General features: G+C 47.7%; 1 protein-coding gene across 3 annotated transcripts in view; it reads right to left on the bottom strand.

Annotated features, from left to right (window-relative positions):
* Positions 1 to 7,846: 7,846 nt before the first annotated feature.
* Positions 7,847 to 19,892, bottom strand: part of fgd1 (FYVE, RhoGEF and PH domain containing 1) — an 18,374-nt gene continuing 6,328 nt past the window's right edge. For 2 of the 3 annotated variants that reach the window (XM_019860809.1, XM_019860811.1), the window contains exons 3-18: positions 17,324 to 17,486; positions 13,517 to 14,108; positions 13,164 to 13,253; positions 12,937 to 13,085; positions 12,662 to 12,818; positions 11,865 to 12,003; positions 11,433 to 11,491; positions 11,201 to 11,347; positions 10,275 to 10,367; positions 9,990 to 10,069; positions 9,867 to 9,897; positions 9,667 to 9,768; positions 9,233 to 9,361; positions 8,993 to 9,151; positions 8,691 to 8,837; positions 7,847 to 8,497 (exon numbers count right to left, since the gene is read on the bottom strand). In XM_019860809.1, coding sequence (XP_019716368.1) covers positions 8,225 to 8,497; positions 8,691 to 8,837; positions 8,993 to 9,151; positions 9,233 to 9,361; positions 9,667 to 9,768; positions 9,867 to 9,897; positions 9,990 to 10,069; positions 10,275 to 10,367; positions 11,201 to 11,347; positions 11,433 to 11,491; positions 11,865 to 12,003; positions 12,662 to 12,818; positions 12,937 to 13,085; positions 13,164 to 13,253; positions 13,517 to 14,108; positions 17,324 to 17,486 — 2,510 coding nt within the window. In that variant the 3' untranslated portion in view covers positions 7,847 to 8,224. Of the gene's footprint in view, positions 8,498 to 8,690; positions 8,838 to 8,992; positions 9,152 to 9,232; positions 9,362 to 9,666; positions 9,769 to 9,866; positions 9,898 to 9,989; positions 10,070 to 10,274; positions 10,368 to 11,200; positions 11,348 to 11,432; positions 11,492 to 11,864; positions 12,004 to 12,661; positions 12,819 to 12,936; positions 13,086 to 13,163; positions 13,254 to 13,516; positions 14,109 to 17,323; positions 17,487 to 17,561; positions 18,223 to 19,892 lie in introns of those variants that run through there. The other variant, XM_019860810.1, reaches the window with a different exon arrangement.

Here is a 19,892-nt window from a genome sequence, read left to right as displayed (position 1 = left end):
GTGTGTGGTCTGACGCTTGATCTGGTAGAAGGTATTGCAGTCTGCTGGCAGCAGGGCGTCCACCTCAATATCAGCCACGATCCCAGACTCCACCCTATAAGAGCGCAGACATAAGCGACCGAATCAGAGGCCTCTCGGTTCACGCCGAAATCCCTCCGACAATCTTCCATTCTCCTTATGAAAGGGAATTAGGTACAGTTTAGTCGCTGATGATGTAGCGGCACGCACGAAGTCCGGCGTGGGACCGGTCCCCGCTCAGTGACGCCGTGGACGAGGGTGTGACTGGCTTATGAAAGGGAATTAGGTACAGTTTAGTCGCTGACGATGTAGCGGCACGCGCGCAAGTCCGGCGTGGGACCGGTCCCCGCTCAGTGACGGCGTGGACGAGGGTGTGAATGCAGCATAAGCGCTGGTGAAAATGGTTGGCTGGATGGATTTACAGTTCCTTATCCTAGAAGTAAAGGAAAAATAGATACTTTGGTGTAAAGGTGTGCGTTTCTTATTCATTACAAAAACAAGCACCCGGTTAACTTGACTTATAATCAATCAATTAAACAATCATTTCTTGAGATAATGAATGAAATGAGGCGGCAGGGCGGTCGACCGGTAAGTGCGTCCGCCTCGCTGCGCGGAGGTGCAGGGTTCGGTTTCCGGCTCCGGCCTTCCGATGTGGAGTTTGCATGTTCTCCCCGCGCTGGCTTTTCTCTGGGTACTCCGCTTCCCTCCCACATTCCAAAAACATGCACGGCAGGTTAATTGAACGCTCTAAGATTGTCCCGCGGTGTGATTGTGAGCGCAAACAGTTGTTGGTCTATGTTTGCCCTGTGATGGGCTGGCGACCGGTTCAGGGTGTCCCCCGCCTGCTCCCCGATGATGGCCAGGGTAGGCTCCAGCATGCCCGCGACCCTTCTGAAGAATAGCGGATTAGAAAATGGATGGATGTGTTCAAAAAAAAAAAAAAGGATAAGAATTTTCAATGGCCATTTTGGTGGCACAGGGCCGGCCGGCCAAATTAAAGCAGCAAATAATAGAGGGAGTTTTGATCATGTAAATACTTGGTGGGCCACATGTGGGACGCGGGCCATTCACCGCTGCCTTATCCTATCGTCTGACATACGTGCAAGAATGCCTGCTGTCTTGGATGGCAAAGTGTAACTTTTCATCCTCTTCCTCGGTCCTGCCCCCTCCCAGACCAAAAAGTCATTTCAAACAACAAACAGATGAATGAGTGTGCATTTCAGCTGAGTCACTTCCAACATTAAGCCACAAAGACTCCTTTTCCTCCCTCCCTCCAAAGTTTCTATACAAGTGAGATCGCTTTGTCGGGACAGTAGGAAATCGTCGTCTCATCATTTTCCTTTTAGACTCTGCGCTTCTTGAACTCAACTCAAGTGCATTTCGAGAGCACTTGAAAACAACCACCGCTGTCTACAGGCGAGAGCGTGTGGATGCAAATGAGCTCACAGATTAGTACTTTGGTGCAAGGAATCATTTCTTCTTGATTACTGCGATAAACTATCCAGCCATCCATTTTTCCGAGCCGCTTTATCCTCAGGAGGGCCGCGGTGCGTGCCGGAGCTTCTCCCAGCCGAATTTGATCATTCTGGTATTGTGTCTTGCGAAAGGCAAGGAAGTTGTCGAGTTACAATATTTCTCTGAGTTACCTGGAAAAAAACCACAAAGGAAGGGTGGATTTTTTTTTTGTTCAATTGCTATGATAGCATTTTTTGTTACTTAGGTCACAGGGTTAGCGTAAAACGTTTCGAGAGCATAAATGTCTAACCAACGCATGTTAGCTCCTAAACAACATCATGCAATGTTATATATTTCATTGTAATTATCTCTACATTTGGGACGCGGTACTTTTTTCTTTTGTGTGTGTGTGTGTGTGTGTGTTTGTGTGTGTGTGTGTGTGCTTGTGTGTGCGCACGCATTAATCTTGGCTGACTCATAGCCAAGATTAATGCGTGGAAAGCAAAGAGGATCAGAGATCCTCTGACCTTTGCGTCATCATCACAGTTCCTCAGGAGTGGGAAGCAACCACGTCCAAATACGTTGTTCCTGTACCGGAGGAGACTTTTTCAGACATCAGCATATATTTGTCTGACTAAATTTGAAACCACATCCTGCATCTGCATTTTAAGCCCCTTAATTTGTCAAAGGAGGCTTTCTTAATCCACGACACAAACAGAGAGCGGTAAATTCAACCGCCAGTTGAAATCTTGATTGATTGAGAGTTTGGGGTCCTACTAAGGTGGAAAAAAGAGAGAGAGCAGCGACGTGAAGGAAAATAAACCATGGGAGCATTCACGACAATTTGGAGAAACGAGATATTGCCCGTCCATTGCTTTACTTGCAGGGAATTTGATCATTCTGGTATTGTGTCTTGCGAAAGGCTAAAAGTTGTCGAGTTACAATATTTCTCTGAGTTATCTGGATAAAAAACACAAAGGAAGGGTGGATTTTTTTTTTGTTCAATTGCTATGATAGCATTTTTTGTTACTTAGGTCACAGGGTTAGCGTAAAACGTTTCGAGAGCATAAATGTCTAACCAACGCATGTTAGCTCCTAAACAACATCATGCAATGTTATATATTTCATTGTAATTATCTCTACATTTGGGACGCGGTACTTTTTTCTTTTATTTACAAAAGGGGGGATTAGCTTTTTTTTCCCAAGAAACCACCATGCCTGAGGAAGAGCAACCTATCAGACAGAAGGTGTGACTAACAAAGGTGTTAAGGGTGTCCTGTGCTGTACTGTACATACTCATCGGCACCCCCGTGACCTGACATTGACCGTGTTTACAAGCAGTCGATATTCGGCTCCATGTCAAAATTCAGGTTTCCGAAGCATTCGGAAAAACCCAGCTTACCCGCGCAAGCGGACATTGTTACTCCCGCATTTAAATAAAACGATTTAAACAGCATCGCACTGACGTCGTGACACAAACAGACGTCGTTTCCGCTACATGTCACTCACTACCGGAAGAAAGCTGCCGGTATCTTCCTCTCTCCAAAATTGAGCGGCGTCTGAGTTTCACCATGACCGTTTACCTTTGCTCGTGTACTTCAGCGAGTTGTGCCCCCGAGGTACGGATTTCGGGGTGTGTCGGTGAATTGAAACTGCCAACACCCCCTTATAAAACCAGTGCAGGTGTGAATGAGCGCTTCTACTTTTACTTTTGAATACAATCATCTGTAATTGCGCTTAACGACAGAGAGTGAGTCATTTTGCATCTCTGTCGTTATTACGGTAGTATTATATTGTCACTTTGACATTACAGCCCCCATTTACATTCCGTTTTCTTTGAAACCTAACTCCACCAGCGAGTGAAACAAAATGATTTAACGTTAACTCAAGCAAGGTCAGAGTGACTTATCTGAGCTGGTTTGAGTTGCTTGATATTTCATCTTTAACACTTTGGCGCCAGAATGATGACGACATACACTGTTTTAAATACGTTCACTTGACAGCACATACTGAAATTCATTTTCTTTTCTTTTTTTTTTTTTATTGGCGAGCCTTAAATCCGTCCATAGCAGAAACGATTTCAAGTTAACATACTGCTGAGCGAGTTGAGAGGGACATAAGCATCCCGGTTTTGAGGTTCCTGTGATTTCGCCCTGAAGACTTTTCTTCGGCGCCGAAACGATAACACCATACAGCGTTTTGGGGGGCCATCTACACGCTGTAAAAACTAAACATTCTGAATAAAATCGATGCGACTTCCGGGTGCGCCTGAGCAGCCAATAGAAGACAAAGTAAAGCCAGCGGAACAAATAACGGTGACTCACCGAAGCACGTTGAGACTTTCAGCCGAGTCCAGGATGACAAACACGGTCTGGGGCTCTAGCGCACTCCGGCCCTGGCCATCGCTCGATTCCCGGTCGGGACTGATGGAGGACATTTCTCCAGCAGTACCAAAGATACGCAGTTTCCAAGCCGACCGAAATGAACACAGAGGAAAGAAGCCTGATTTCCCAGCAGCCACCGCGCCCACACATACACACCAATGTGCAGCTGTGAGCGTAGACATAAAACACACAGATCGGTCGCGTTCGTTTTTTTTGCTTCCACTAAACTTTTCAGAAAACATAAACAGGAAAGTGACGGACACCAAGTGGTGAAGATGATAATGAAAAATAGGAATCGTTTAAAATGTTTCCACGTGAAAAATGTCGAACTTTAAATGAGGAAGCTCAACCCGGAATTCTAGTTTTCTATCTCTACGTACAGGCAGGATAGACTACGGAAAAAGCCGATCGCCCTCTACCCAATAGCGTCGCAGTTTCAAACCCGGATGCCGCTGTGCCTGCCCCTCTCCTGCTGTTTGGCGGCCATCTTGTTTGTTTTCGTCTTTCGTTTGGGCGATTCAGGGAAAATCCAACGTGACGTCAAGCAATCGGCTGACCTATATGGACAGCTGAAGTGACCAATCAGCAAGTCTGGGTGAGGAGGGAGAGGCGGGTCTGCGTATTTGTTTTTCTGTCAACTGGATTAAATAAATACTGTACCTTAAAGATGACGCCTCCCGCCCCAGCCTTAAAAGATCAAAAAACAGTATGGCACCATAGAGTGATATCAGCCAGAGTCTAATTTTGTTTTATGTTCATTATGCTTATGTTTAGTTTAAAATTAAATGATGAGCAGCGAGAGAAAAAAAGCAACTTTGATGAACAAAAGACATTTTTATTAAATTTTATTAGGTTCCACTGTCAACGTTATTGAAGCCAAATCAAGGATGCAAACTATCAAGTGTCCAGTATTATTTGTTGCCGTAATGTGTATGAATAAATACTCTTTCAAATCAGTGTGTCCCAACATCTCAAGGCACACCACGTCGCAAAACAATTCACAAAAAGTGGATAAACGGTTTCGGTTAATTATGGACCTTCTGTCATCAAGTGGAAGAGCGATTGATTGTTCCCCCTGCTACTGTATGTATAAATTAATAAACAAAAAAATTATTTTCATCGAAAAAAAAGTATTTTTTCCATCAATAAACAAAAAAATTATTTTCATCGAAAAAAAAGTTTTTTTCCATCAAATACTGGATAATTTCACGTGGCCCATCTGATAATGTTTCAGGTACACTGATGGGGAAATCACAATTTGACATACACTTTATCTTTAACTGTTGAATCTATCTGTTTAAAAAAAAACAAAGAAATGTGGCCCTTGAGCAATAGCCGCTTGTATAAAGTGCGAAATGACAGTAGTCGTCAATCCTTTGTTAATGCTTTATTTTAATGTCTTCAACACATTATGTCATTCACAAGGCAAAGTGACACAAAAGGTTTAAGGAAGGCAGTGGCCGGCCACTAACCAATCATCTCTCTTCAATCATCAATAACCATGTTGCGGCTGCTGCTGTTACCGCTGTTCCCATGGCAACCAAGCAGCATTGGAACTCACCACTCACCATAGCAACAAGACATCATAACTTGTGGATATGAGCTGTTACGAAGGCGACATCGAAGGGCAAGTTCTGGAACCTGGTAGCTGCTATAGAAACACGAGTCTCCTGATCATTCAGGGGTTATGACGAGAATTTTTTTTTTCAAAGATGAACTGTAACAGGAAGTCCATTAATGTGACTTTAATCTGAATATGTTGTCTCCATTGTAACAGCAGCCATCTACAGTCCACGATAATGTATGTGTGACCTGTAAAAATAGAAACATACTCACCAGAGGCAAAAAGCCCAACAACGATAATAACATTATTACAATAGAACACTGCATTTGGCACAAGTTCATTTAGAACTCATAGCGCCACCTTGTGACCACATGTAAACATCAGCACCGCTCGTCTCCCATCGCGAGTTACGTGACTGGAAGGATCCCATGCAGCCTAGCTTGTCTGGTAGCTCACGAATGGGAAAGATTTGTCATCATCCGGCACTAGAGACGTCATCGAGCATTCAGCACCATGTCGACTAAAGCACAAAGACACAGAGTCAGAAGCTTCCGAGTACATTTAAAAAAAAGAAATCAACTCTAAGGCCATTTCCTTCTAACATCACTGAGGGAAGAGGAGCACCCAACACCGAAAATGTGCAGCAAAAGCCAAGTTGGAAGCCAACCAAAAATGACTTAAACACAAACACGCTGATCAAATGAACAAACGTCATCTAAATTGTGGAATAAGATTAGCCGATCGTAGCCTGAAGAGCCTGCTTCCTCCCAGGAAGGTGGTCAGGTGCTATTCCAGGCTTTGGTGCTAAAAACATGGATCGAAATCCAAGTTCGAAACATAACCCCCTCCCCTAAAAGTCTTTCATACAAACACAGTGGTTTTAATAAACAAACGTCATCCACGTTCCAGAATAAGATGAGACTAGTTGAGCACAAAACACAAGCTCACCCTCTCAGGAAGCGACTGACTTGCTATGATAGGCCTGTAACTCAAAAAATACGTGAACAATGTGTCATGGAAGTTAAGTGGGGGGGAAAAAAAATTCTGATCAACACGGTCATCTTCAGGAACACAACCCATCAAAGCTGCAGAATAAGACTCGCCTATCTGAGAACAAAGCGCTTGTGTTCCTCCCAAGAATCTAGTCAGTTGTTCTGCTAAATTTGGTGCGAAAAACACGGCGTGACAGCCATGTTGGAAACACAATCCCACAAAAGAATCATTTTTGAACACAGTGATCTTAATGAACAAACTCGTATGAAAGTCCCAGAATACGATATATGGATGTGTGCATAATATAGCCGAGTTCAGGGGTGGCCAACCAGTCAGAGGAAAAGCCAATTTTTTTAACTGTGTTACTGCAAAGAGCCACATCATACCCTTCCTCGCACACACACATACACACACACACACGCACGCACATGCGCCGCTTGCACGCACACACGCGGGTGCCCACCAGTGCACTCGCGCACATATGCACGCACACCACGATGAGCAACAGTCGGAATGGGCCGAAAATGAATGAAAGCTAAAGATACAAACAAAAAAATCTTTTTTTTCCAACCCATTTCCTCCTCCCACTCATTGCGGTCGACTTGGGACCAGTTCTCTGGTTCCCGGTCGATTCTGATCGGTATTGGGCACACCCCTGCCTTAAAATCAGAGATAATTCGCTGACTAGCTTAGCACTTAGCGCCGTTGTTTGCGCATGAGCGGTGATGCAGTCATCTGATTGGTTGCCCTCTATGTCAATCAAGTAACGGGATTGATGATAGACTGACGTAGTACGTTCTGTGTAGTTAGCGCCTTGTTTGAATGGCATGCCGAGGAACGCCGAGGCGTTTTCGACGCTTGTCGTGTGAAAGCCCGGGAGCCGCATTGAACCAGCCAAAGAGCCGCATGCGGCTCGTGAGCCGCGGGTTGGCCACCCCTGGCCTAGTTTAACACAAAGACCCTGACTCCCCCCACCCACAGAAAAATAATCTAGTCAAATGCCATGCTAGGGTTAGCCCTCAAAACAACATGGTAAACATTCATGGTGGAAATAAACAAAATAGTGACTTTCCCACAAATGCGGTGATCTTAAAGAACAAATGTCATCAAAGTTCCAGAATAAGATTGGCCTCGTGTAGCAAAATCGAGCCTGCTCCCTCACAGGAAGCTACTCAGTTGCTACGCTAGACTCGCTAAAAACGGCTGCTTCCCTCCCGCTGACAGTCACGTGACTGCAGGTGAATAAATTATATTTACAAAGTTTGAACATTTGGTATCAAGGAAACAACACACGCGCGCGCACACACACACAACATCCAACAGCGAGTCATCAGAATGACAGTAAGAACAGAACAAAAGAATGACTGAAAAATGTCAAACGGGCTCTGTCTAATTCTTGATTACTCCTTTTCATTTCCTCTATCTGTTTTTGTTTTTTTTACCAATGAAATGCAGTGGAATGAAATAACATGACCAGAACCTGAAATTAAAATGAAATATGGCCATTATGAGGTCATAATTAGCCATTCCATCCAGCCGTGTCCCGTCAGGACATCTCCGTCACACTGCCACTGCACTTGGAATTCTTCGACCGGGGTGAGGCATCATCACTTTTGCGGTGGAATTATGGGTAGAGCATGAAATCAATCAAAACAAGATGGCAGCGTCAAGAGGAAGAGGATTGTGCTTTCAGACAGCATGTGACACCACAGCTGTGCTCATGGGTAATGTCCCATCTTGTGTCCATGTCGATTAAATCAACTCCAACAGTTGGCCCCACCCCCCCTGCGTCACCACTCCTCCAATCAAATCACGTGTTGTCGCCCTCCGTCCCCTCCGGCTCCTCCCCCTCTTCCTCCACGCTCTCTACGATTGGGTGCTGAAGCTGAGGCTCCTCCCCTTTGCCGGCCCTGGACAATGCATCCATCCAACGGCGCTGAAGCTCCTCGCCGTCTGCGCTGAAGTAGAGCGTCAGGTGACTCTGGGAAATCTTAAAGGTGTGCCGACGCTCCAGGCGGTCACATGACTCCGGGAGGGAAACATCGAAGCCAATCAGAGGCACGCTGCGCTGCGCTTTCACATCCTGAATACACATGGCAATGCAATGAGGACCAATTGCGCATTTCAAATTATTCGGCGGGTCAAGGCAGCATGGTGGACAAGCAATTAGCACGCCCGCCTCACGCTTTAGCTCAGGGCTCGGGCCTTCCCGTGTGAGGGTTCGATTGATGGGAGCTGTGAATGCTTGCTAACTGAATGTTGCGTTCGGCACCCACCTGAGGAGCTCCGTAGATGTAGAGCACCAGGGGTTCATTTTCGGGGATGACGAACCAGGCCTTCTGCCAGCCTCGGCCACCGCCTTTCTCCATGTGATGCAGGAAGCTGCACATGACGCTGTTCTCGGCCGCCAGCGAGGCTTGTTTCTACGGTGACCGCCAGGGGTTAAAGTAAGTCAGATGGAAGTCTAAAAGTCTTCCCTTTCAAGTTGTTGGCAAAACGCAAGTTACTTTGGCAACAATCAATCAAGTCAAGTTGAACCCCAGCGAACGAGTCCTCGCGACCGTGACGTCCCTCTCACCTCCAGGATAGAGCGCCTCCTCTGGCTGCTGCCGGCCACGACAGAAGGCACCGGGGACACGCCCACTAGCATGGCGTAGCAGTCCACGCACACGCGATTCGTGCGGTTGTTGTCGTACGAAAGGCGGGCACGGAACTCAGAGCATTTGCCGCAAACCACCTGGTGGTGAGACAGGAGGGTCTTAGAGGGTTACTGGCGGATGCCATGGCGACAAAGCAAGTGAGGTGCGATTGGACGCACATGACCGCAGGCTTTGCAGTGGTGGCGCCGCTTGGTGAGGGCGTTGAACGCCTCCTGGCACTTCATGCACAATGTCACTTCCTTCTCGCGGATGGGCGTCGGCGCACGCTTGCCCAGCTCGGCGCAGCTCTGACGGACGGAGGCAAAAGGAGTTGTGAATGTAATTGCATTTAAATCAATTGAATATAACTTGTTCTAAATAACGGCATTGTCATTTCCCTTTTACTTTATTTTTATTTAATAAGCGACGGGGGTAAAATCATTTTGAATGGGAAATAAAAAGGGAAAAAAATGAAGCCTTTATTTCGTGACCATTTTACGCAGCCTTAAACACACTTTCAGTGTTCATCACAATAAGTGTGTGCGTGTGTGTGAGTGCGTGTGTGTGTGTGTGTGTGTGTGTGTGTGTGTGTGTGTAGGAGTTTGCATGTTACCGGGGAGTGAGGGGGTGTGGACTCGTCGTCTCGTAGCGAACAAGTCAGGTGACGAAATGTCTCCATGGTGTGTTCGTGCCTCTGAATGGTGGCCTGAATGGCCTGCAAGACACACAAAACACACAAGCATATCCTCTGATTGGTTCATAGGCTGAATCATGCCGTTTGATTTCCAGTCTGTCACCGTGTCTTGTTTCTACCTGGATCCAGTCTCTCTTTTCATCTTCAGTCCTGCAGAGACACAGCATGTCAAAAAAGGTGAGCGGAGGGAACCCCAACGGTTGCACAGTTGTCTATTCCAGGATCATTAGCCTTAGCATTACCTAGCCTGCAGTTCAAGCGAGCGCTGCTTGCCTGACACCAAGAAAGTCCGAGGAACCGCCGCACTGCTCATCTCCTTCAGCTGCACAGTATAAAGGAAAAATGCTCTGGAGAATGGCTAAAATGCTAACATGCTTGTCGTTGGTAAGCTGACAAGATGACAAGATAGCATCTCAAGTACAAAAACCACGTGACCTGGTGTCAGGTGACAATTTCTAATGACAATTAATGATGTGCGAATAGAAGATGCTAAATTGACGCAATGCCACCCCCAACGAAAGACTCACCTCCATGCCATCCACATCGATGCGAGCTCGGACGCCATACTTCTGACCAATCAGACGCAGTTTGGGAACGCAGTAGAGCAGCCTGTCGTTGAACTGGAGGAGCACAGAGATGGTTAAAGCATCCATCATCTGATCCAGCTTCATCCTCACGAGGGTCTTGGGTGTGCTCGAGTCTATCCTAGTTGTACTCGGGCAATCGCCAAGGTACAGCCGGCACTGGTTGCCAGCCAATCACAGGGCACACATTGAGACAAACACCCATTCACCCCTACCATGCGTCTTTTTGGAATGTAGCAGAAAATCGGAGTACCCGGAGAAAACCCACACAGGCACGGGGAGAACATGCAAACTCCACACCGGAAAGCCGGAGCCCGGATTTGAAATCGGACCTCTGCACTGTGAGGCGGATGTTCTAACCAGTTGGCTAGACCATGGGCTCTCAAAATTTTGAGGTCCAGGTTACAAATATTTCCCAGGACCCCTTCCTAAACCGAACCCTTTGTCCAAAAGTGACTTGAATTTCTGTTAACAAACAGACAATGCGAGCGGAATAATTTTACAATGTCTTAAGTCCAATGAGAAAGGAGTCCAGTGGAAAGGAATCAGTGTGACTGAGGCTGAAAAACGCCAAAGAAACGGTTCCCATTTTTCCCTTGCAAAAGCACTCCATGATCGACACATTGAAAATTATGTGACATCAATCGTGAAATGTTCTATTGGCCAAACGCTGAAGTTGTGAGAAGTAATCGGTATCGTTGTTTTGTTCGCGCTGGTCCCCTTATGACGGAATGTAGGGTTTGTTTGTTTTTTCTAAATGATACGATTCCAAATTTGTCAGGGTGCAGGGGACCCCAGTTGAGAACCACTGGGTTAGATTTTCCGGCGGGCCTTAATGGTGGAGATGGGCGAGACAGAGGACCCCATACCAGGATGAGGTACCGATCCTGCGACGTGCCGTTCTTGTTGGACAGTTTGAGGATGTGCCCCTCCTTGATGAGCTCGTTGGTCGGGTTCACAATGTCCTCTTCGCCGCCCAGGAGTTCGTAGACCTTCAGCAGCTTCCGCATTCGCTCCTGAAAGTTACAAAACCGACTGTCCGAACTGTCGCCAAAGTTTGCGCTGTTATCCGTCCTAGGAAGCTGTTTGAAAAGTTCTCACCATCTTCTTGATGGCGGCGTTGGAATGTTCAGCAGCCGTGGCAATGAGCTCGAGAGACTCTGCAGACAGAGAGGATCTTGTCACCAACAGGCTCAAATGTTCATCCTTCCATTTTCTGTCGCTATATGGTGGCATAGCAACGGTCATCAATTCTCCACATTGTAGACATTGGCAAGAGGACAGCTGTCGAATCCTTGTCCATCTGCCTTGCGGCTTTTTGTACTCAGGTTTTTTTATTGGGACATGAGTTAGCATAGTAGCTGTTAGCATGACAAAAAAAAAATCCTGAAAAAAATCTGCCTCGGGGCTTTCTGAAATCAGTTTGCTTGTGTGTGTGTGTGTGTGTGTGTGTGTGTGTGTGTGTGTGTGTGTGTGTGTGTGTGTGTGTGTGTGTGTGTGCGTGTGTGTTCGTGTGTGTTTGTGTGCGCGTACTCTGAGCATCCTTGTAGTCCGGCGCGTCCTCCGGTAAACGGTGCAGATAATCTTTGAGCAGGAGCTCATATCGAGGAATTCTTTGGACTGGCTCCAACATGTGATGTTGAAGCGTCAGGTTAGCACAGCGTTCATCCCTCTGACACACACACACACATACATCAGATTGTTGACTAAACCCTCTTAGGACTTGAACTCGAACATTTTTTTACAACAAATAGCTCGGCTTAGGACTATAAGCTAGTGTCTGGACTAAAATTTTCTGTTGGTAGCAGACAGTTTTGTTGGAACTATAATCTACACACACACACACACACACACACACATATATCAGATTGTTGACTAAACCCTCTTAGGACTCGAACTCGAACATTATTTTACAACAAATAGCTCGGCTTAGGACTACAAGCTTGCGTCTGGACTAAAATTTTCTGTTGGTAGCAGACAGTTTTGTTGGAACTATAATCTTCTATCGGACTGGAATCTTCTCTCTGGATAACAACTTCCTATGGGTACTAAAATCTTCTTTTACAACTAGCTTGGTTATGTAAGGGGTAAACATTTCTCAAATTACAAGTGACATACATTGTTATTGATTGACCAAAGTTCATGAATGAGAGGCATTCAGTGGGTGCGCAACGCCGCTTTACGAAGTCCATTGATTTTTCATTCATTTATGGAGCAGATCCGCCACAGATATCGTGACCACACGGATGTTTTGCTGTAACAGGCTAACTTGGTCAATGAGGCATCAATGTACCGCACGTACGTCTATTGTGACGATGGGCGGGAGTCACCTGGATGTCATGTATGATGCTCTTGAACAGAGCCGACCTCTCCATCCACGTGTTGACCAGTTCCATGGCGCGGTCGAAGTTCTTCACATACTCTCCGTACATCTTCAGGAAGGGCGCAAGCTTCTGCAGGATGTCTCCAATGCGTGGGTTCGAGTCCCTAAGGATTTATTTTATTTTTTCAAAACTTGAGGACTCCCTCGAGGATACTTGCTTCTCCACTCCGCACCATAGCGTAGAAAAAGCCTTGCAAATCATCTAGTTGTAGACTAGCTCACCACTCTTCCATGCGCTTCTGCAGAGCCGGCAGCAGGAACTGCTGGTGGAAGCAATGGATGGAGCAGATGTTGGAGAAGATTCCGTGAATGACGTCACATGGGAAAGAGGAGCGGGAGCGCGCTTCTTCCAGGAGTCGGGCACAGAAGACCTGCGGGGAGCAACAGTGCCTCAATCGACATCTCCTGTCTGGACTGTGTGTGAGCGTTGTGTTGCCATGGGGACATACCTGGTCCAATAGGTGGAGTTTGGACACGTAGGAGATTTCTGTGTGAAGGAGCTCATTGGCAATGTGGAACACCCTCTGCTGGACAGATAGCTGGAAGATATATGATGATGTGTGTGAAAGCTATCGGTCAAAATATGTTGACGGTCAACATTGATCACACTCGACAAACAGTTCAATAGACTCCGGACCGATCAGTCCATGACAGGAAGGTTCTGTTCACTGTTCACAGCAACCAGTTTCGGGAGCCACTTCGTTTCAGAGGCATGACAACGAGCAGGAAGCTGGTAATCTCTCTTCATCTATTGTTGCCACTCATTCAAGTCAGGGTTATCGATGACAGCTTCTTGTCTTACCTCAGCCAAGTCTTGTCTGGGGGCTGAAAGCACCAAGGTAAGTTCGGCCAACTCCTCCTCCTCCTCCTCCTCGAGATCGCTGTCTGCTTCCTCTGAGAAGTCCCTCCTCCGGGCCGTGCCCCTGGCCTCGCCCTCCTCGCCCTCGCCAGCGTACGAGGACGAGCTAGAGAGTCGGGGGAGGCCACAGGAGTAAACTCCACCACCGCCGCCACTGTCATCCACACCCACGAAGCAGAGCTCCTCGCTGTGCGATGGCGAGCTGATGCTGTCAATGCCACTGTCGCGATTGGCCAGCTTGCCCTCCGTCTGCGAGGAGGAGGGGAGGGACAAACGCTCGGGCGGCGGACCCGATGGGTCGGAGGGTGGACGCTCGTTCATCTCCGCAGACAATGGCTCCTCTGGCCCCTCCCCTTCCGCCACAACGTCATCGGGACGTTTGAGCTCAGGGAGACCCCCCTCTTCCTCCTCCTTCTCGGGGATGATGTGAGGTGACGATGAAGACGGCGGAGATGAAGGTCGAGATAAGGGTGTGTCCAGGAGGCGGGGACACAAGGCCCCCCCTGTGATGTCAGGAACCATTATGAGCTGCTCTCTGCAGAAAATCGATTGACATGATACCGTATTAATATGCAGAACATAATAACGTGCCAATAACATGCTAATGTAAACTATAAACAAACCGTATCACGAAACGAAAAACGGCTATCAAATGTGTGATCATGTATCAAAAAACATTGCATCAATAAATATGACGATAAATCGATAAACAGGTATGCTCTAACTGGGATATGAAACCCCTGGGTTATCCTTTTTCTCACCTCTCACTTTTGAATACCTGTACATTGATTTCGCTGGAGCGTTTTTACGTTATTTTCTGTGTCTATGGCGAAAATGACAAAGTGTCTCTATATAGACGTACAGTACACGTGTGTCTGTACATCTGAATCGCAACTCGCCAGAAATACACAAGCAGAGGTAAGCAATCTCGGCGAAACTCAGCGACACACTTTTGGAGCATGGAGGAAACCGACGGCTCTATTCCTCTGGTGAGTGCCATGAATATGTGCTTTGTTAACGTTAGAAAGCACAAATTACATCGACTGGTATTTGCGTCCCAACGTCCAGGCATCGCTGTTTACATAGGGTTACTCATGGGCGGGCGCAGGGAGGGGGGTGCAGGGGGGCAACTCTGTCTGCTCACATCTGTAAATCCGATTGCTTCAGAAATCGGAATGTTGACTTTAACCCAAATATTGACTGCAATTGAACCTTCACTATGATCCTAGGACCCAAGTTGAGTTGGGCTTTATGCCCCTGGCAGGGTCAACTTTGGCAAACACGTCCTAAGTGTGGGACCAGACAAAGCACAGCTCACAGAGCCTTTGTGAAGAGTTATAATATTGGTGCCCCCCTTTGGAGGCAGGCAACGTGGAGTCCCCCTTCTCATGTGCTCACCACCTGCGAAAGGGGCAACAGCATCACGTACAATGTGGGCGGTGGATGAAGGCATGGACCTTGGAGGTCTGATTCCCAGCTACAGAAGCTAGCTTTAGGGACATGTCACCTGCCACCTCTCTGGCAAGGAAGGTGCCTTACCTTGTACCAGAGGTCAAGAAGTTCAGACTAGACGTAGTTGGACTCGCCTCAACACATAGTTTTGGCTCTGATACCAGTGCACCAGAGAGTGGTCGCCAAGCAGGTGTGGGCATACTTATTGTCCCTCGGTTCAGTCCTTGTACATTAGGGTTCATCCTGATGCACAAGAGAGTGGTGTCCTTGGTGCTTAAACACCAAACAACAGTTGAGTGCACAATGCTTTTTGGAGTCCTTGGAGGTGGTGCTGGAGTGTGCTCCTGCTGGGGATGCCATCATTTTGCTGGAGGGAATCAATGCTTATGTTGGCAATGACAGTGAGACCAGGAAAGGACTGATTGGGAGGAACTGTGTTCATAAGATGGTCAGTGCCTGTCGTTGTGGCAATCTCCAAACCAGGTGGTGGACACCACCAGTGGTTGGGGATGCCGACAAGGTGAAGGAATCCTATCGGGCCTCTTTGGCCCCTGGGACACTAGAGGCAGGTGTGGAAACTGACTGGCCAAGGAGAAGGCAACTTTGGCAGTTACAGAGGTGAAAACTATGGTATGCAAGGAGTTCAGTGAGGCCATGGAAAACAACTATTGGATGGGTTCGAAGAAATTCTGGTCCACCATCTGTCAACTCAGGAAGGGAAAGTAGTGCACTGTTAACACTGCGTGTCGTAGAGATGCACTGGTGCTGACATCAACTCCTGACGCTGTGAATCAGACCTCCTTGATCCTACCAACACACCTTCCTTTGAGAAGGCAGAGTCTCGGGTGGATGAGATCATCTCAGGGTTCCTAAAAGTTCCGGATATCGTGGGGCTGTCCTGGTTGACACACCTCTACAACATTGCTTGGACATCGGGTGCCTCTGGATTGGCAGACCCCTTTTTCCAGAAGGGAGGCCATAGGGTGTGTTCCAACTACACTCCCCAGACTCACTAGTAATGTCTATTCAGGGCTACTAGAGAGGATGGTCCATCAGGAAGTCGAAACTCAGATTCAGGAGGAGCAGTGTGGTTTTTGTCCTGACTATGGAACAGTGGACCAGCTCTCCACCCTTGGCATTGTCCTCAGGGGTCATTGGGAGTTTCCCCAACCATTCTACATGTGTTTTGTAGGACTGGAGAAGGCGTTTGTGGTGTCTGGGGCTACCGAACCCCCTGATTTCGGCTGTTTGGTCCCTGTACGACCGATGTCAGACTTTGGTCCACATTGCCGGCAGTAAGTCGGATTCGTTTCCAGTGAGGCTTGGACTCCGCCAAGGCTGGCCTTGCACCAATTCTGTTCATAACCTTTATGGATCGAATTTTTAGACGCAGCTAAGGCATTGAGGGGTCCAGTATTTCATCTCTGCTTTTTGTAGATGATGTGGTCCTGTTGGCTTCATCAAGCTGCGATCTCCAACTCTCACTGGAGCGACTCGCAGCCGAGTGTGAAGGAATCTGGATCAAAATCAGCACCTCCAAATTTGAGACCATGGTCCTCAGTCAAAAAAAGGTGGAGTGCCCTCTCAAGGTCGGGGATAAGATCTTGAGTGGAGGAGTTTAAGGATCTTGGAATCTTGTTCACGAGTGAGGGCGGGAGGGAGGGGGAGGATCGACAGGCGTATAGGGTTAGGATGAACTAGGATGGATGGATAAACTGAAAAATGTACTGTATGCACATGGTGACCTCTCAGATGATATCATCACTTTGAACTTTATCAGACAGCTTGGCGTAATATCACCACTACACTAATCATGACAGTGACCTTTCACGGTGACACCACGAGTGCAATGCCATCCCCATGGCATTGACATTACCATGGCAGTGACCATGATGGTGACATTCCCATGGCGGTGACATCACCATGATGGGTACATCACTATGATAGTGACATCACCTGGACGGTGACATCCCCATGTCCATGACATCTCCATAATAGTGACATCACCATGACGGTGACATCACCTTGATGTGACACTGTCTTGAAGTGATTATGGTGGTGAGATCCCCATGACACTAACCATGAAAGTGACCATGACGGTTACACTCCCACGTCCGTGACATCCCCATGGTAGTGACATCCCATACCCCCAGGACAGTGACATTCTTATTGCGGTGAGATCACCATGATGGTGACATCCCCATGATGGTAACTATGACGGTGAAACCCATATTATATTGACATCCCCATGATGTTGACATCGCCAAAGCAGTAATATCACCACAACGCTTCTCTTACCGCTCAAACTTCTCGATAAGTGACAGGACGCAGGTGGGTGAAGCATGGTCCTCAGGACGGGGGGGCTTGGAGGGTGGCGGAGGCGGCAGTGGCTTGTCTGGAGCCCGCGGTCGGGTTCTCAACGCTCCCGCCTGATGCTGCAGGTGGGGTGGTTTGGGGGGGACTGAAGTAGTGGGAAGTCAAGGTCAGTGATCTCACGGATGTGTTGTGATTGGTGTCAGCTGCAGGTGAAACTCACCTTGAGGCTTTGGGCCGAGCAGAGGAGGCCGGCTCTTACATATCTGTGGTGGTCCCGAGTCGTTCACCTCTTCCTCCTGGAGCCCGACGGGACTTGAGGAGGAGGAGGGCTGCTGGGGCCCGCAAGGAGGCTCCAGAGAGAGACTCTTAGCCAGCAAGCTAGGACTCAAGGAGGACGGGGGACCTGGCAGGGTGAATAAGGGTGAAAGATTTTGGCTTGTCATTGAGAGCACATAGGTAGCTGACATCAGTTAGTATGCTCGCTCAAGAATTAGCTTCTTCGCACCTGAAACATAAAAGCAGCGATGGGAAAATGAAGCTTTAAATTTGCTTCATGAACCAGTTGGTGTAATTTTTGACTCCTCTCAATGGCAATGTTGGTTTAAATAAAGGGGTTTAAAAAATGGCAAGTCAGTTTAGTTTTACCCCAATGCTGAACAGAGTGCCATTTAGATAAGTCAAAAAATACAACACTTTGTTCAAGAAGCAAATTTGAAGCTTCATTTTCCCATCACTGCATAAAAGCATTTCAGCAATAATGACATGTTAACTGTGTCGGCCACAGGTCAAGATGTTCCACATCAGATTCAATCAGCTTCTCATAGGCCGCACCAAGGTTGTAAATGCGGGCACTATCCATCCATCCATCCATTTTCCGATCCACTAATCCTCACAAGGGTGGCGGGAGGTGCTGGAGCCTGACGTAGTTGGACTCGCCTCAACACATAGTTTTGGCTCTGATACCAGTGCACCAGAGAGTGGTCGCCAAGCAGGTGTGGGCATACTTATTGTCCCTCGGTTCAGTCCTTGTACATTAGGGTTCATCCTGATGCACAAGAGAGTGGTGTCCTTGGTGCTTAAACACCAAACAACAGTTGAGTGCACAATGCTTTTTGGAGTCCTTGGAGGTGGTGCTGGAGTGTGCTCCTGCTGGGGATGCCATCATTTTGCTGGAGGGAATCAATGCTTATGTTGGCAATGACAGTGAGACCAGGAAAGGACTGATTGGGAGGAACTGTGTTCATAAGATGGTCAGTGCCTGTCGTTGTGGCAATCTCCAAACCAGGTGGTGGACACCACCAGTGGTTGGGGATGCCGACAAGGTGAAGGAATCCTATCGGGCCTCTTTGGCCCCTGGGACACTAGAGGCAGGTGTGGAAACTGACTGGCCAAGGAGAAGGCAACTTTGGCAGTTACAGAGGTGAAAACTATGGTATGCAAGGAGTTCAGTGAGGCCATGGAAAACAACTATTGGATGGGTTCGAAGAAATTCTGGTCCACCATCTGTCAACTCAGGAAGGGAAAGTAGTGCACTGTTAACACTGCGTGTCGTAGAGATGCACTGGTGCTGACATCAACTCCTGACGCTGTGAATCAGACCTCCTTGATCCTACCAACACACCTTCCTTTGAGAAGGCAGAGTCTCGGGTGGATGAGATCATCTCAGGGTTCCTAAAAGTTCCGGATATCGTGGGGCTGTCCTGGTTGACACACCTCTACAACATTGCTTGGACATCGGGTGCCTCTGGATTGGCAGACCCCTTTTTCCAGAAGGGAGGCCATAGGGTGTGTTCCAACTACACTCCCCAGACTCACTAGTAATGTCTATTCAGGGCTACTAGAGAGGATGGTCCATCAGGAAGTCGAAACTCAGATTCAGGAGGAGCAGTGTGGTTTTTGTCCTGACTATGGAACAGTGGACCAGCTCTCCACCCTTGGCATTGTCCTCGGGGGTCATTGGGAGTTTCCCCAACCATTCTACATGTGTTTTGTAGGACTGGAGAAGGCGTTTGTGGTGTCTGGGGCTACCGAACCCCCTGATTTCGGCTGTTTGGTCCCTGTACGACCGATGTCAGACTTTGGTCCACATTGCCGGCAGTAAGTCGGATTCGTTTCCAGTGAGGCTTGGACTCCGCCAAGGCTGGCCTTGCACCAATTCTGTTCATAACCTTTATGGATCGAATTTTTAGACGCAGCTAAGGCATTGAGGGGTCCAGTATTTCATCTCTGCTTTTTGTAGATGATGTGGTCCTGTTGGCTTCATCAAGCTGCGATCTCCAACTCTCACTGGAGCGACTCGCAGCCGAGTGTGAAGGAATCTGGATCAAAATCAGCACCTCCAAATTTGAGACCATGGTCCTCAGTCAAAAAAAGGTGGAGTGCCCTCTCAAGGTCGGGGATAAGATCTTGAGTGGAGGAGTTTAAGGATCTTGGAATCTTGTTCACGAGTGAGGGCGGGAGGGAGGGGGAGGATCGACAGGCGTATAGGGTTAGGATGAACTAGGATGGATGGATAAACTGAAAAATGTACTGTATGCACATGGGGACCTCC

The sequence above is a fragment of the Hippocampus comes genome, unplaced genomic scaffold (genome assembly GCF_001891065.2).
Source record: "Hippocampus comes isolate QL1 unplaced genomic scaffold, H_comes_QL1_v1.1 scaffold56, whole genome shotgun sequence".
NCBI classification, from domain to species: domain Eukaryota; kingdom Metazoa; phylum Chordata; class Actinopteri; order Syngnathiformes; family Syngnathidae; genus Hippocampus; species Hippocampus comes.
This window is presented reverse-complemented; position numbering and strand designations above follow the sequence as displayed.